This window comes from Phyllostomus hastatus, unplaced genomic scaffold (genome assembly GCF_019186645.2).
Source record: "Phyllostomus hastatus isolate PE091 unplaced genomic scaffold, TTU_PhHast_1.1 phas_contig_34, whole genome shotgun sequence".
In the NCBI taxonomy this organism is placed as follows: Eukaryota; Metazoa; Chordata; class Mammalia; order Chiroptera; family Phyllostomidae; genus Phyllostomus; species Phyllostomus hastatus.
The window spans coordinates 43322810-43339229 of record NW_025333857.1 but is presented as its reverse complement, the minus strand read 5'-3'; the positions used below and the strand labels follow the sequence as shown (position 1 = coordinate 43339229).

Sequence of the window (16420 nt, the reverse complement as noted above, 5' to 3'; positions counted from 1 at the left end):
GTTGAAAAGCAAAAATAGACCTTAACAACTCCCCCTCCCCATAAAAATGTGAAGATGTCCCCCATGCTTTTTTCTTCCAAAGCTGGTGTGTATGGACAGCAGTCGAGGCTAGCAGACATCACTGTGAAATTCTAGACTTAATGGGGGTCTGGCTCTGCCAGTTTTCCAGCTGAAAGTGTGGCCCTCCTCCTAACCTGTTGGCAGTCCTGTTTCTTTACCTATACAGTGAAAACATACGTGCTCTTGCACAGCATAGTGAGGATCAAGCGAGGTCTTATTAGGAAAAGATGTTTTAAAATGTCTAGAACCCTGAAACTAATCCCCGGTGCAGTATTGAACATTTCCCTGATAGAAAGTTTTTAACCTATTAGTGAAAATCTAAAAATGGTTGCAGCTTGCAATCCTCTTCAACAGTTCCACCCCCACTTCACTTTGACACCACACAACAGCTGCTGCTCTGAGATAAAGGAGTACACATTTTTAAAGATTTTATTTATTTATTTTTAGAGAGGGAGGGAGGGGGAGAGAAAGGAAGAGAAGCAGTGATAGGTTGCCTCTTGCACACCCCCAAGTGGGGGTGTGGCCAGCAACCCAGGCATGTGCCCTGACTGGGAATGCAACCAGTGACCTTTGGGTTCTCAGGGTGGTGCTCAATCCACTGAGCTACAGCAGCTAGGGCTGCACCTACTTCTCATAGTCATGAAAACTTCTAACACCAGTTTAAAGGAACTGGGCCAGTTTCGAATAACATTAGGTATTACTGAACCACTGATAAGTAGATTTTGTGATTTAGCACTTAATAGGCAAAACACCTAACCAAGTTAAAAACTGAGTAGTGTGAATTAAAGGAAAGAAGGCTGTTAAATATACACCAGATACACTAAATCAGAAAGAGAACTACATTCTTAAAGTAGCGTCTGGTGATTTATATTAAAAGGCTTGAGTTTAAAGCATCCATTCAAACAGCTGCACTAACATTCCTGTCCTATACAGCTCAAGAGTTGTGAGGCTGCTATGACTCGGTGTGGTTGCCCCTTCTCTTGAAAGCTGTAAAGTGCTACACAACCGTGTGATATTTCAACAATTGATAAAAAATGGTAACGGGTTTTTTTTTTTTTACATTTTGATTAACTTTACTTTTTAGAGCAGCAATGTGGGTTCACAGCAAAATTGAGCAGAAAATACAGAATTTCATTAGGCCCCCCACAAGCCAACTTCCCCCACTATCCACATCCTGCACCAGGGCGAGGCATTCGCTACAATCCGTGAACCGATAGGGACACACCATCATCACCCAAAGTCCATGCAAAGGTTACATTAGGATCCACTTTCGGTGTGGCACATTCTATGGGTTTGGACAAATACATAATGGTATGTATGCACCATTGTGTTATACGGAGTAGTTTCAAGATGTGTGGCATCTTTAAATATCCATGAATAGCAGCAAAGTTTATTGAGCACTACCATGTGCCATGTACTCTTCTAAGGGCTTTTCATTTAATCTTCACAATATCTGTAGGAGGAAGGACATGAGAAGTAAAATACTTTGTCCCTAAATCACCCAACTATTGTCTCCCACCACACTGCTGTCTCCTAATCCCAGTTCCTCCTGTGTGCTTTGGAGCTTAGGGGAAAAAACAACTTACATCTCCTAATTGCCAATGCAATTGCATTTCATTAGGAAGGAACTACTTAATGGGATGTTGAACTACACAATCCTGTAGGTTCTGGGGCATTAAAGATAAACTGGGCTCCAAAACACCGCACCCATTAGTTCTTTACACATAAAAACGCTGAGCAAGAATCTATCCTCCCAGCACCACGCCACAGAACATTTTCCCCTTTACCTCTAGCACTTCCACGAGCAATACCCATCTATCCTGATGATCTCCCATATGCTAACCTCCTGCTGCACGTCCATCCAACCAGGATTTCTTGTTCCTCCGTAGGTCCTCCGTTTACCAGGCTTCCTGTGTGTGTTCAGATATAGAGCCTGGTGCTCAGGAATATTTGCTGAGTTAACGGAATTAAAAGGCAGAGCCCCTGAGCTGCCACAACAAGGTCTGACAATAGGTATTCAATCAAGCTTGGGTCTCACTATAAATTTTAAGTATCCACAGAGCTGCCCAAGCACATCTTAATGTAGTGTAGGGTTCCAACAACGACACCTAAAGAGAACAATTGCCTTAGTACCATCCTTCAACATCCCAAGCAGTCCAGGACGCTGGTTGGGGGGCTCTTTACTTATTGTACGATTCAGCGGTAATTGTGCGCTCTTAAGAACTGCCCAGCTGGACCAAAAAAGAAGACAACTATCTGTAGCTGTCCGGGACTCCGACGCTTTCTGCCTTCCCAGAGCACAAGCTCCCGTGCGGGGTTGACTACTCAGCGTTAAGTGGTGGAGGTGTACCTTGCCCAGGGGGCAGAGCCTGGAGCGACGCTCCTGGGAGCCCACAAGTCCGAAGGCATTTCGCATGACCCACCCCGCTCCGGACGGACGTCGCGCCGAGAGCGCCCTTGCCTCAACGACCTTGGTCCCGGGCCCCTAAGCTGCAAACAGGAGCCCACAGCCCGCGCCCCGCCCTCCACCCGTCAGTCACACGGCCTGCCCAATGGCGGACCGTGCGGGGCGGGGCCTGAGGTTCCCTGCGCCGGAGCTTGTGGCGTCAATGCGCTGCTGTGTCCATGGAGAGAAGCTGAGGCTTCTGAGCTCCGGCCCAAGGCACCTGGGCGCCGGACGGTGAGAATGTCGGCTTCGTTAGTCCGGGCCACTGTCCGGGCTGTGAGCAAGAGGAAGCTGCAGGCCACTCGGGCCGCCCTCACTCTGGTGAGTGAACGCTGCGCGCGGCCTAGCTCTTGACATTGGTTCACCTCCATTCTGCTAGGGGAGGTCACGGCGTTAGGACGCGGCACAGCCGAGCAGCGGGGCCTGCGCCCAGTCCGTAGCTTTACGCCCTTACAACCCCCGAACCCCCATCCCTGCTAGGAAAATAAATCCGGTAGGGGCTGCCCCCGCGATCCAGCGCCACGGGGACTACGTTTCCCATCAGGCCGCGCGCGCCGTGTGCCGGGAGGGGTAGTGTGCGTGTGCCCCGCACAAGTCTCCCTGGAGCCCAGGACACACCTGGGGAGGCTTAGGGAAGCGGTGGTTGAGGTCGCAGGTTTGAGGTCGTTGGCCCCTAGCGCGGGGCATAGCTGGGTGAATAAACCAGATTTACCTTTGAGGTCCTTGGGGAGGACGGGGGCTTGCCTACGGACCACAGCGTAAGTGCGGTGATTGGCAGTGAGAGCACGTACCCAACAAAGCCCACCCCCTTGCTGAGGTGAAGGCTGCTGGGCATTAAGGGTTACTTCCTGGTGTTGGAGTTAGCGGAGGCTTTTTGGAACATCCTCTGTGCCTGCGGTTTTCTAGGCCTCTGTCAGCTCTTCAAAGAACAAAGGATAAAGTTGTCTATCCTGAATTTGTTTTTACACCGTTTTCTGGGTGAGAGGTCTAACACACTCAGAGGACACCAGAGTATAAACGCAGATACTTAAAGAATTTAGCGCTCATACTAGACCTCTGACGCACTATGCAATGTGTCTTTTATTTTTAACCGAGGGAAAATTCATGTAAATTTAATCATTTTAAAGTGTTCAGTTAAGGGGCATTTAGTATATTTGCAACATTGTGCAACCATCACTTCTATTTAGTTCCAAAACATGTCATCCCAAAAGAAAATCATGTATTTATTAAACAGTCACTTGTTTTTGCAGTTTGTAAAGATTAATTTCATTGGAAAGCTTATGGTCAGGTCAACGTTTTTTACAAACACACACACACCCTTGATTAAGGAGACTTTGTGCAAGTATTTATCAGCTAGAGACTAGGAAAATAGGTTACTGTATTTAAATGGAATCATTGATTTCAGTCAGTGTAGTGCCATAAGCTGGAAAATTGTAGCAAAACAGAAGAAAGTCATGATCAGGTGGGAGAATTCTTTTTTACAATTAATTGATGTTTTAGGCCCATAAGAAGGTTATGCCGATTGTATAGGATGATATATTTTATATTTTTTATGTGCCACTAAGCATGTTTTCATGTTTGAAAGATAACTATCAGTTATTCAGATTTTCTGAAGTTTTAATATCACAAGAACTAGAGGACATGATTCACATTTTGTGTATCATTTTAATCTCAATATAAATTATTCAGGATTGAAAAGAATTCTACCACTAGTAATGGTAGAACCAATAAGTGCAGAGACACTTTTTTGCTTTTTTTTCTCTCCACCATTTGACATGTTACTGGTTTGTTTAAAATTTCTGAGTCATCCCCTTCCTCTCCATTCCACAGACTAAGAAATAAATGGTACATAGTTCCCACTCCCCAGGTCTCTGTCACCTCTAGGAATTAGTAGGAATAATAACACCGTCCACCTTCTAAAACCTGGGCACTCCTTACGGAACTCCTTGTGTTACCACTTACCAGGCCAGTTCTGCCACCAGCACTGCTTTATTGTCAGCCGTTGGTTCATGAGGGTTCCATGTTGCCTCTGATGAACTGTTGTGGTTAACTTGCAGGAGTCCATTACCTGAACTCATCCTACTTCACTGTCTGGCTAACTTCACTTTTATTTCCTGTGATCTGCATAGAATCTGGTGCCAGAGAAAAAGCACGTCCGTGCTGCCTTCTGCCAACAGCGTAGAGTAACAGGCTTGCAGTCGTTTTAATCCTAGCATGTTTCCTGCTCTTAAGACGCTGTGGCATGCATGTATTGCTGTTGATACTTAGTTTCCAAGTGTTTGTGCAAACATTTTTAACTCCCAACATGTTCTGTGAAGTGTAAAAGGAGTGCAGTTATCAAAGGGTAAAGAGGGGAAACAGATGAGAGCAAATGAAACTAGAGATAATTCAATGAAATGGGTAAGAAGAGCTCAATGCTACCTAGATACACAGGTTTTGACATCAGGAATTTGACCTGTTTGCAGCCTTTGAGAAGCGCTGGACCTGTGCAGTCTGCTGGAGCTCAGTGACAGGCTAGGAACAGGAGTTGGTGAAATTAAAATACGGTTCCATGTTGTCATTACCAAATTATCCTCATTAAGTGACGGTAACCAAGTAGGGAATTGGTGGTTTGCTAGAGAGAAAGACCAAAAAGACTGGTGACAGGCTGCTGTGACATTTTTTATTTTGAGAGGAGGGAAGGAAAAGAGAGAAACGTAGATTTGTTGTTCCACTTATTTATGTATTCAGTGGTTGATTCTTGTATGTGCCCTGACCAGGGATCAGACCCCTAGTTGGTTAGATCCCACTCTAACCAGCTAAGCTACCCAGCCAGGGCTCAAACAAGAAACACGTTAACCTTTTAATATGTAGGCGACAGTCACATACATATGCTGTGATTACACACACACAGGAATAGGAAAAGACAAAAGGAAAACAGCACCACAATGCCATCCACAGCTGTTAAAGAATCAGTTAAACAAAATACACCATAATTTGTTCATTGGCTGCTATTTACCATCTTTTAAACCTTAAAATGCTATATTTATAATGAAGTTAAAGTAGGTTGTAGTTGTTGGTACGTTTACTGTATATAATCATGGAGTTAACTTTGGGTTTTCATTTTATTTTCTTAAGCAGCAAGCAGTGAAAATTGCCTGGGTAATTACTTAAGGAAACAGTATCAAGGATGAAAAGTTTTCTGCTACAAGGACTAGAAACCCAATAGCATTGAATAAAAGTGTATTGCCATGAAGTAGATGAAAAATGCATCACCTATAGGACCTTTCCCAATAATTTTAACACCAAAAACAGACTGAAAATCTTTTTTTTTAAATTTTTTTATTAATTGATTTTAGAGAAAGAAGAAGGAAGAGAGAAATACTGATATGCTGCTCTACCCATTCATGCATTCTCTGGTTGACTCCTGCTTGCGCCTTGGTGGGGGGCCAAACCCACAACCCCCAGGACATGGGGACAACTATCTAGCCAACTGAGCAGGGCTGGCAATCCTTTTTTAAAAGGCTGAACTATCTCACTCAAAGATTGTTCTTTCATTTGAAAGCATATCTTATTCTGCAATACACATATTAGTAGATTACAAACTATCATATACCATTGAGTTTTAAGAATCTCTTTAAGAAGAACTCTTAAGAATCTCTTAATTCACTGGCCAAATCTCAGGTGACTTAAAGTCATTAATTACACATATATTTCTTGGACAAGTATGGGTTTCTTCGCTGTTTGGGGAAATGCAGTGAAATGGAAAGGCTGGTAGGCTTGCAACATACTGTTTGGTGGAAGTTTTCATACTATTTCCCAGGTTGATTTTAAGTGCAAAGTTTCTGGAGTATGCAAATAGATTTAGAGCAAAGTAAGCATCTTAGCTTCTGCCTGGTCCCGAGACACACACAAAAAATACCTTTTTTAGCCAGAAGTTTTCTTTTAGTCCTAAACGTTCCCTGTTTAGTCATTCTGACTTGTTCTGAAAATCAGATCCATCACTTGGAAAGCATATAATCATATCTTTCCCCTTAACTGGGCTATCCATCATCAGCAACACTCCTCCCAAAGGAGTATATCTGGTATTTGCCTGACACAGGAAAATTCAGACATGCCTGGCTTCCTGTGTTTTCTACTAAGAGTTAAGAAAAGAAGGAAATACTATTTTGTGAAACTAAATTAGATCACTTAGAAAATCCCTTGCAGATCAAACCCTTGGGGCTTGCTGGCAGCACAGTGAGCACAGGCCCCTTGTGTTCTGAGTGCGTCACGCAGTGGTGCGCCCTCTACGCCTTTGACCCCCAGCTTCAAACCGAGGCCATGCCTTGGGTTGTACTTGCAAGGAATATTTTCCCATGTGACTTAGTGACTTAGTAGACTAAGTGACTTAGTAGAGATCTTTTGCTTTTTGACAATTGCATTAATTTCTTCAGGACTCATGTGGGAAATATGACCATGAAAATTATGGAAGCTAGTTTTCACTGGCAATCATTTAGAAGGGTAAATGAGCACTTAAAAGTTTGTATTCATATTTCTGTAACTATTTGAGGTTGGTGTGCTACAGATTCCAAAAACATAAAAGCCGTATTTGTTCTCTTCAGTATTTCCTTCTTTCTCCCCCTGCATACTATTTCTTGTCTTGTTGGGTTGCTTGCCTCCTGTTCTGATAAAATCATAAGAAAAGGCCTTCATGAACACCTACTGGTAGTGATTTATTTCATTTTTTTACGGTGATGCACAATAAGACATATATATATGCACACACACATACTCACCAAGTCAAAGTTTCACATTCATCTATATCAAGTGTGATGCATTGTTTTCTATTTTGTGTTATTTTCTATGTTTTAAAAATGCTAGTCTTGACTTTGTCATTTGGGTCCAGACTTTGCTTCAACACCCTCATCTGGCTGAGCCCCACCAGACAAAGCAGCAGAGCACACTCTGGTGCCGTCAGTTGGCTCAGCTCCCTTGGCACAGGCTTGGTTCTGGCTGCAGTTAGCACCCAGGCACAGGTTGTGGCATCCACTCTTTGGGGTATCACAAACGAGGAAAATGCCAATACAAAAAACTGGAGGACCAGCCCAGCATTGCCAGCTAGAGGAACTAATAAAGTAGGAAGGGCATGATTTCTTCATTGTAACAACAGCTGGCTTGTATTTGGCACTGTCCTAAATGCTCTTCGTGAATCCTGAGGAAGAGGGACGGTTATACCCATTTAAGCCAAGTGATGGCTGGGACACAGCTTGGAGGTGGACCCGGAATGCCCAGGAACAGCTCCATTTGGAACAGCCTCCATCTCAAGAAAGGTGTGGATGGAGCGCACCTGTACACATGCAGTACGTTGTGATGCTTTTCTTATTTTGAGGACAACTGAGCTAGGTTAAAAGCATTTCTCCCCATTATTGTTTAAAAGACTCCTCCCTGTTGTTGTTTCTGTCGATGACTAGCATAAATACCCTGAAGTACTGATTGAAACCAACTTTAGAGTCTGAACATTTGGTGGGACTGGGACAAGAGGCACGCTCTGGGTTATCTGTTGCGGGTAGCATTTCACCTAGGAATGTGGTCCGGTGGATTTGACATGGCTTGGGTAAGCAAAGGAGCAGTGGGGTTAATAATCAACAGGAAAAGGGCCTGAAGGTGGGCCATTTCAGTGAGGTACTTGATTCATTCCTTGGCTTATTGAGCACCTTCTGTGTGTCAGACAATTGTTTATTGCTGGGCATACAGTAGGAGCACAAAACAGATGCTGCCCAGAGAGATGACATTCGTGATGGAAGGAGGTAGTGACGTGGAGATTATGACAGGGAGTGAACATTCACTGAGGGGAGCAAGATGAAAAAGCTGTTGCTAGAAGATATTTTTAAAATAAAGAGAATGATTTTCTTAAGTAGAGTTCATATACTGTGTATAAAATCCACAAGGTATACAGGTGAGAATGAAACATAAATTCATCACATGAGTTTGCTAAAGGTAGACTTGCATAATCTCATAAGGCTTTGAAGAATGCAGATTTTAGAGCTAAAAGCTCAACATTTTCTTTTCCAGACACCTTCAGCAGTAAACAAGATAAAACAACTTCTTAAAGATAAGCCTGAACATGTAAGTAAAACCAATCAAATGGATTTTGTACTTGGCAAAAAAAAGTTGTATTTTCACAATGAATTTAGCTTGTGATAAACAGTATGCTTTCATTATTGAGGGGGTTTTGTTTTAAAAGTAAAATATGCTCATGGTTTTTTGTTTTTGTGTTTGTTTTATTTTTATAAGAGTTTATTTGAGCCAAACTGGTGACGTGTTCTGAGGAGCAGGATCGCAGATGCCCCCCCAGCTCAGACACTGCCCTGGGGCACTCCCTGGGAAGGAAGCCACGCTCTCACCCCAGCCCTTTTGTCGTCATTCTCCCTTCCAAGAGGCATCTTTTTAGTGCCCTTTTAGAGATAATCCATACATTTTATAGACCAGGATTTCTCAGCCTCAGCACCATTGATGTTTTGGGCTGTGTGACTCTGTTGGGGGTGGGTCGCTGGATGTTTAGCGTCATCTCTGGCCTCTGCCCATGACTCTGCTCCACCCCTTGGTTATGACAACCAAAAATATTTCCCTGAGGGGAACCACTGGTCTCTGCTTGTGCACGTGTCTCTTTTCCTGCTTGGGTAAGAGCATACCATACATGCTGTGGTTACACTTGGCTTTTTGCCCCTAGTAAAATAGCTTGAAGACCTTTTCATATCATTACATGAAGTCCACTCATTCTTTTTCATGGCTGCATGTAATAGTATACTCCATTGAACCAATGTGGTTTATTTAACCAGTCCCCCACATTACAGGTTTTTTTGTGTTGTTTTCATTCAGTGCTGCCAAAAACATCATTCATCAGATACTCAGTGTGTGCCATGGGCCAGGCCCATTGTGCTAGGCCTGTCAGCGTGGCTTAGTGCATCTACAAGGGCCACGTTCCTAGATGTGGGATTGCTGCGCAGGGGGTGTGCGCATCATGTCAATCCTCGTGCACTGCTGACTGCCTGAGGAAAACTGGGAATTACTTCCAAGACTATTAGCATTTAGTGATTAGACTACGAAGCGGTTCCTAGGTTCCATGTACAATCTCCCATTACAGTGGGAGTTCTGGCACCTTCCTTCTAAGAATTACTAAATGATAAAGTATGTCAGCATTCCAGCTCCATTTGGATAGACTAATTGACCAAATAAAGCAAAAATTTAGCTTTGTAGATATGACGGGTGTCTGTTTGTGCTGACATGAAAAGGACTGAGCGGGCACTGGATCGGGTGTCACTGTGACACCAGTGGTCCCTTCTCCACATCCCGCTGCCTGAAGCTGTGCCCTCACACAGTCTCAGTGCCTAGATCCATTCTCAGAGCTGGACTTCCGCTTGCTGATCTTCCTGCTTACAAAGATAAAAACTACATTAAATACTTAAGACTTGCACTCCAGAGTTTGAACAAGGCTATTTATTGTGTATTTGTCATGCTGAATATGTCAGACTCCCTCCTCAGCTCTCTGAGCTGCCACTCCGAAGGTGAATAGAACTGTAGTTCTGTCTTCCTGCAGTTGTTTAAGGACAGAAGAGACGACTCTGTGAATACTCCAGCTCGTGGAAACCCCCGGGCAGCTTCACATTTTAACTCACTCTCTTCACCAGTAGCTTCCCACTCCATGATTGCTTTGCTAAAGGAAGTGCACATTGCCGCTTTTCAGAGAATTGGGATCTGCTTGGTGGAATATTATCTTTTTATGATGATACTTTTGTTGCACACTTAAAAAGCAGATAGGATCCAAGAATAGAAATTCAGTAGACATTGTTAGAAAATTACATTAAGGTAGACAATTGGTATTTTAAAAGTGCTTTTTGGTTATTTTTTTTTTTAATTCTCATTGGACAATATGGTCATTGATTTTTAGGCAGAGAAACATCGATGTGAGAGAAAAACATCGATCAGGTGCCCTCCTCACGCTCCTTAACTGGGGATCGAACCCGCCACTTTTTTGGTGTGTGGGATGATGCTCCGAGCCACTCGGCCAGAGCTGTTTGGTCACTTGTTAAATTTCTTCCTTCTGTGTTGGCATCAGTCTGTGCTTTCTGGTGTTTGAGAATGTTTACACAGGTCTGCCCTAGAATTAAGGCCCGTGGAGAGGCAGCATGATTCCAGGCCCACGAACCTGGCGAACCTAACCTAGGGAAACTTTCTGAGAACCTCTCCCAGGGAGAGGTGGAGCAAAAATGCTTTTTTTTTTTTTTTGTGGAACTGACTTTTGAGCAAGTTCATTTTATTAGGTTGTCATCTCTGCCATCAGATGCTTTTCTTTTTTCTTAAAGATTTTATTTATTTTTTTAGAGAGGGAAGGTGGGGAGAAAGAGAGAGAGAGAGAAACATCAGTGTGCGGTTGCTGGGGGCTGTGGCCTGTAACCCAGGCATGTGCCCTGACTGGGAATTGAATCTGCGATGCTTTGGTTCGCAGCCCACGCTCAATCCACTGAGCTATGCTAGCCAGGGCTCTTTTTTCTTTTAAAGAAAGTGATCATTTAGCCTTGGCTGGTGTGGCTCAGTAGATTGAGTGCCAGCCTACAAACCTAAAGGTCACCGGTTCGATTCCCATTCAGGACACATGGTCCCTGGTTGGGGGTGTGCAGGAGTCAACTGATCAGTGTGTTTCTTGCACTTTGATTTTTCTTCCCTCTCTTTCTTCTTTCTCCTCTCTCAAAAAGTAAGTCAATAAAACCTTTTTAAAAAGTGATCATTTATTTTTTTGGATTAAAACTCTTTCCATAAAAGTGTTATTCCCAACCTAAATGGCTATTAGTTGGTTAAGTAATAACTATGCATTGGTATAATGGGATGTTATATAGGTATTACTTGTAATTACATGGAAAGATGATGTCTTAAGTGGAAAAAACAAAGAGGAAAAATTTTCTGCTATAATAAAAACTCTGTTTAGATGATATATATGAAAAGCCTGAAAGAAAATAGGAAAAAACATACAACCTGCGTTTTTAGGGTAGTAGTGACTATAGTTTGTTTTTTTCCCCTCTGTATTGTTTTCTTTGTACATAATTGGTTTTTATTGTTTTTGGGTCACCACTAGTGTCATAATGATGTTTGTACAATAGGTAAAATTTTAAAATGCTTGTTTCCTGCCCTGGCCCATGTGACTCAGTTGATTGGAACATCCTTCCATGCACCAAAAGGTCACGATTCGATTCCCGAACAGGGCAGTTTTCTAGGTTGTGGGGTCGATCCTTGGTCCAGGCGTGGGCACCTGTGACCCCCAGTCCAGGCCCGTGTAATCCCCAGTCCAGGCACATGCAGGAGGCAACCAGTCAATGCTTCTCTCTTGCATCGATGTTTCTCTCCCTTCCTCTCTCTAAAAGAAGTGAAAGAAAATGTCCTCAGGTGAGAATATAAAAGTAACAATAAAATGTCTGTTTCCCATTCCACTTCTGCTTCCTAAAGGGCCATTTTGTAGCCGGGAATCTAATATGTATCTTTGAGCTTCTGAATAAATGAATACTGTCATATAGTCAGGACTTTTTAAAATATGATTATTTAACCTGTGCTATTTTAAAACTCAGTTTATATTTACAATGATTTTTCAGGTAGGTGTGAAAGTTGGTGTCCGGACCAGAGGTTGTAATGGCCTGTCTTACACTCTAGAATATACAAAGACAAAAGGAGATTCTGATGAAGAAGTTGTTCAAGATGGTACGTTTTCTGGGCACTTTGTTTCACCTAAAATGTTCAAAGTGATGATGATGGTGGTAGGAATGTCACGTGCAGTGCTTACTCACTGTGAGGCGGGCACAGCTTGACATGATGGACTTTCCTGTAGTGACTGAGTTATAACAGCAGCCTAATGAGAATGGTACCATCCCCATTTTGCAGATAAGAGAAACTGAGGCATGGGAAGATGAAATAATTTGCATAAGGTCACAGAGCTACTAAGTGGCCTTGTGAATATTTGAACCCAATCGGATTTACTCCAGAGGCTGTGGTCTAGTAGATTATTGGATAAACTTGTTTGTTTCAGTTATGAAAGATTATCGTTGTCTGTTAAAAGTTTAAGATGATAAAACTTCAAGATGAACCAACTACTTCTGTGTGAAGTAGCAGTTTTATGTGTATGTCAAATGACATCATCTCATGCTCTTGAGGACTTTATATTTCCAATTTTAATTTCCAAATTAAAATTTTCAGTTCTTTATATTTGCCTCCCACTTCCTGCCCCTATGCAGCAATCTGATTAAAACATAATAAATTAATGCTACAACATTGAGGGAACTTCGTCATGCAAGGGTTTTGCGACGGCGGCTTTGTGCGCCGGAAGTGTGCTGTTGGTTAGCTTTCCTGGGTTCCTGGTATGAGTTCATTGTACTAAATTGAAGTTACTAACCAAGAAAGATTTGTGTTAATATTTTAGTTTTTAAATCAATACATAAATTTAAATCTTAAATTTTTCATCTTAAAGAAGAGATCTAATAAATACATATAGTTTATATTTAAGTAATGACTCAATTTCTTGAGGAAGAAAACGTTTTTAGATCGATTATATTTGTACGGATGCCAACTTCTGCCTGTATAATTACTATGAGATTATGCTATCACCAGTTTTCCAGTCCATACACAGAAGGACAGAACTGCTGTGTCGTCTTAAACCAGCCCACTGTCCCACTGTCCCACAGTCCTTTGTGTGTCTCCAGGTGTGGCAGTGTGTACAGGTGTCATTGCAGGGTTTTCATAAACATTACTGACTCCATTGTTACAAAACTCTCACTGTTTTCTTTATGTTGCAAATTGGGGAAATGGGTGAAATATAGTGAAAAGCAAATTGTAGTTTTACATAGTATTGTCATTGAATTTGCTTGTGTACAGCTTCCTAACCTAAGGTAATTGTTTTTGACATAGATTATTGTGTAGAAAGAGGGGACAGGAAACTGAGCATGGAATCCCTTAAAGGACATAATGAGACAAAAGATTCCTGTTGGGTCTTCGTTAGTGGTTACCATTTAAAGCTTACTCGTGCTCTGAATCAGCAGGTCCTGTTGGCATGCAGGCTTTATACGTGTGTTTTCTTCTCCCCAAGGAGTCAGAGTGTTCATCGAAAAGAAGGCTCAGCTGACACTTTTAGGAACAGAAATGGACTATGTCGAGGACAAACTATCCAGTGAGTTTGTGTTCAATAACCCGAACATCAAAGGAACATGTGGCTGTGGAGAAAGCTTTAACCTTTGACTCCTCCGGACTGCTGTGGCCGTGAGCCCCAGGAAAGCCCACGGAAGCCCCGGGCTTGCTGAAGAAATCGTGTGCCCGTCACGTGCTTAAGGTTCATACTGCATGGCTGCCTCCTGAGGACAATAAAGTGATGCATTTGGAAAATGAAGCCAGTGTGTTAGATTTCAGAGGTGATATTTGTATTCTTTTTAGGGGACAGAATGTAAGAAGCCATCATTCTTTTGGGGTCATTTTTCTGATCTGTACAGAAAAAAAAAAATCCTACCCTGCACTTACTTTTCGTGCACCCTTTCTGCTAGATCCAGTTTTACAGAAGGTGCCTGCCTGGGAGAATTCTGGCAAACATGTCTTAACAAGTGCGCATTCTGCAGCTCTCTGCTGAACAGCTGCAATGTGCAGCTCCAGCCAGGTTGATGGCTGTCGAATTCAGAGGCAGAAGGTCCTGACTGCTGGGTTGACATGGTGCTGCATCATTTTTCCGCACAAGCTTGGCACGACCTTGACCCAAAAGTTCATTGTGAAACGCCTCGTTCACTCACCCTGCAGCAGCATCAGATGCCAATAGATGGAGGTGTCAAAGATTTCCCTGAATGGTTTTGAGTGACGGCCTAAGAAATGCTCCGCCCACCATTTTTCATCCGTTTCCTTTGCTACCCTAGGTGTCTGCTCAAGGAGGGATCTCTAGCTTAGATGCTTTTATTTGAAAGGTCTCTGACAAGCCATGCAGCCCAGCCCCCTCAGTCCTGTACCTAAGGAAGTGAAGCTCCGGGGCAGGAGAAGGGCTGTGTCCTCCGCGCACTGCGGAGCCGCAGGGCTGGCGTGCAGCCTGGGCTCTGGGGTGGGCAGTGAAGGTAAATGACCGGGCTGTCTGGCTTCTCTGACTGACATGTTGGTGAGATTTCTGTGTCATTTGGTGGAGATCTCATTTTTTATTTTATTTTGAGTGGGAAAAATCTTATTTTAAAGCCCCTTTATGTGAATTGCCATGTTGTTTCTTCTGAAGTGTGCCGCAGTGGTTTATACGAGCAGGGGAGATACTATAGCAACCCAGAAGTTCCCTTTTGGAATGTGGTAGCAATTGTGCAGCAGCACACGGAGGTCTTTTCCCAAAATTCCCAATAAGCATACACTTTCTGAATCTTTAGTCCAGTTGCTAAAATTTTTAAATCTACTATTTTAACCTAACATTTTTAGCATCAGTTTTTCTTTTTAACAGTGTTCCTTTTGTAATGTGATTACTGAGTTTCCTAGGTTGGACATATTAAGTGTTTGATGAGATGCCATATGCTTTTTTGAAAGCCGAGTCTTATGAAGTGAAGCGGCCAAGTTCCTTGACGTGTGTTGTGTTTGCTGAGTAGCTGCCACCAACCGCACCAAAACCCAGAGCAGAGCAGTAGCTTTATGCTTATGAGTTTGTATTACTGAGATTTGTGCAATACTGAATGTGTGTAGTGATCGAGTTGTCAATAAAAAAAATGTGGCTTCTTTGTGATCATAAAACTGCCTTTTCTTTTTAAGGAAGAAGGGTGTGGGAACAGTAGCTATTACAGCTGCTGAGAAATACTCGCCCCACTCTTCTGACCACGCTCCCTGCTGTCAGAATTCTCTCCTCCCGACTCTGCCGCACTCCGTGTGTCCGCGGCTCTGGGCTGCAGCCTTTTCGTTGTTCCCTTTCTTCAGCCCCGTCTTTCGCCCTGCCTCCCTTTAAGGACCAGCCTTTTCCTTTAAGCCGCTTCTCCAGCCTCCCACAGATTGGTCCTTACACTGTCATGTGTCATCACCCCTACCTGGAACGCTTTGTCCGATCTGTCACCCAAGTTTTATGTTCATCTCCAAAAAGGTTCTTGATAGTTCACTTGAGGCACGTTCGTGTGAGCACCTGCTCTCCCCTCGCGTCGAGGTTTCACAGGTGACCAGAGACTGTCCCTGGCCTCAGAGATCTCGTGGCTGGCAAACGAGACAGACACACCAGTAAAGAATACACAGTAAGTGTTGCTAAGAGCTAACGTGGGTTGCCAACTTGCGACATGCCCGAACTGTTCTAATTAACATAATCTTCACAACACCCTGGGGAAGTCAGTCTGACTCCCGTCTCTCATGGAGGAGAGACCGAAGCTCAGCGCAGACAACACACTCGACTGAGGTAACACTCAAGCGGCCGAGTCGGTGACAACCCAGGCCGTCAGGCTCCAGCCTCGTGCTCCTGGCAGTGAGGCCACATGGCATGTTGCAATGAGAACCAAGATGGGGGTGCACTCTAGAGAGGTTTCTTAGAGGGTCTGACACCTGGGCCAAGTCTGAAAAGACATTAGAGACCTAAGAAATGATGAACAACGCTGAGGATTGAGAATACTTACCAAGAACGTGAGGCACAGAAGGCAGCAGATGGGAAGGACAAGGCAGGCCGGGGGCGCTGGGCTTTCTCCGGGTAATGCAGGTGTTGGCAGCCACTGAAGGGTTTTACAAGGGACTCATCAAACAAGTGCATTTGGAAGTGTCAGCCGGGCCGTTCTGTGGGACGTGGAGAAGGCTGCACAAGGAGGAGGCCTGGAGGAAACTGCTGCAAACCCCCAAGAAGGACGTGAGGGAGGGACCAGTGTGAGGAGGGACCAGTGTGAGAAAGGCTTACGTTACCTCAGCAGGACTCCATTAATGGACCGACCCAAAAGGGCTGTGATT

General features: G+C 43.7%; 1 protein-coding gene across 1 annotated transcript; it reads left to right on the top strand.

Annotated features, from left to right (window-relative positions):
- Window positions 1–2628: 2628 nt before the first annotated feature.
- ISCA1 (iron-sulfur cluster assembly 1) lies at window positions 2629–15241 on the top strand. The gene is made up of 4 exons (XM_045840843.1): window positions 2629–2827; window positions 8540–8593; window positions 12109–12214; window positions 13593–15241. The coding sequence occupies exons 1-4, from the start codon at window positions 2747–2749 to the stop codon at window positions 13739–13741; spliced, it is 390 nt and encodes a 129-aa protein (XP_045696799.1). The 5' UTR covers window positions 2629–2746; the 3' UTR covers window positions 13742–15241.
- The last annotated feature ends 1179 nt before the right edge of the window (window positions 15242–16420 follow it).

Excerpts from the sequence above, each read along its gene's own strand:
- ISCA1 (XM_045840843.1), top strand. The coding sequence starts at position 2,747 with ATGTCGGCTTCGTTAGTCCGGGCCACTGTCCGGGCTGTGAGCAAGAGG. Across the intron at positions 2,828-8,539 it reads CTCGGGCCGCCCTCACTCTG|ACACCTTCAGCAGTAAACAA; the intron begins GTGAGTGAACGC and ends TTTCTTTTCCAG. Across the intron at positions 8,594-12,108 it reads TTAAAGATAAGCCTGAACAT|GTAGGTGTGAAAGTTGGTGT; the intron begins GTAAGTAAAACC and ends ATGATTTTTCAG.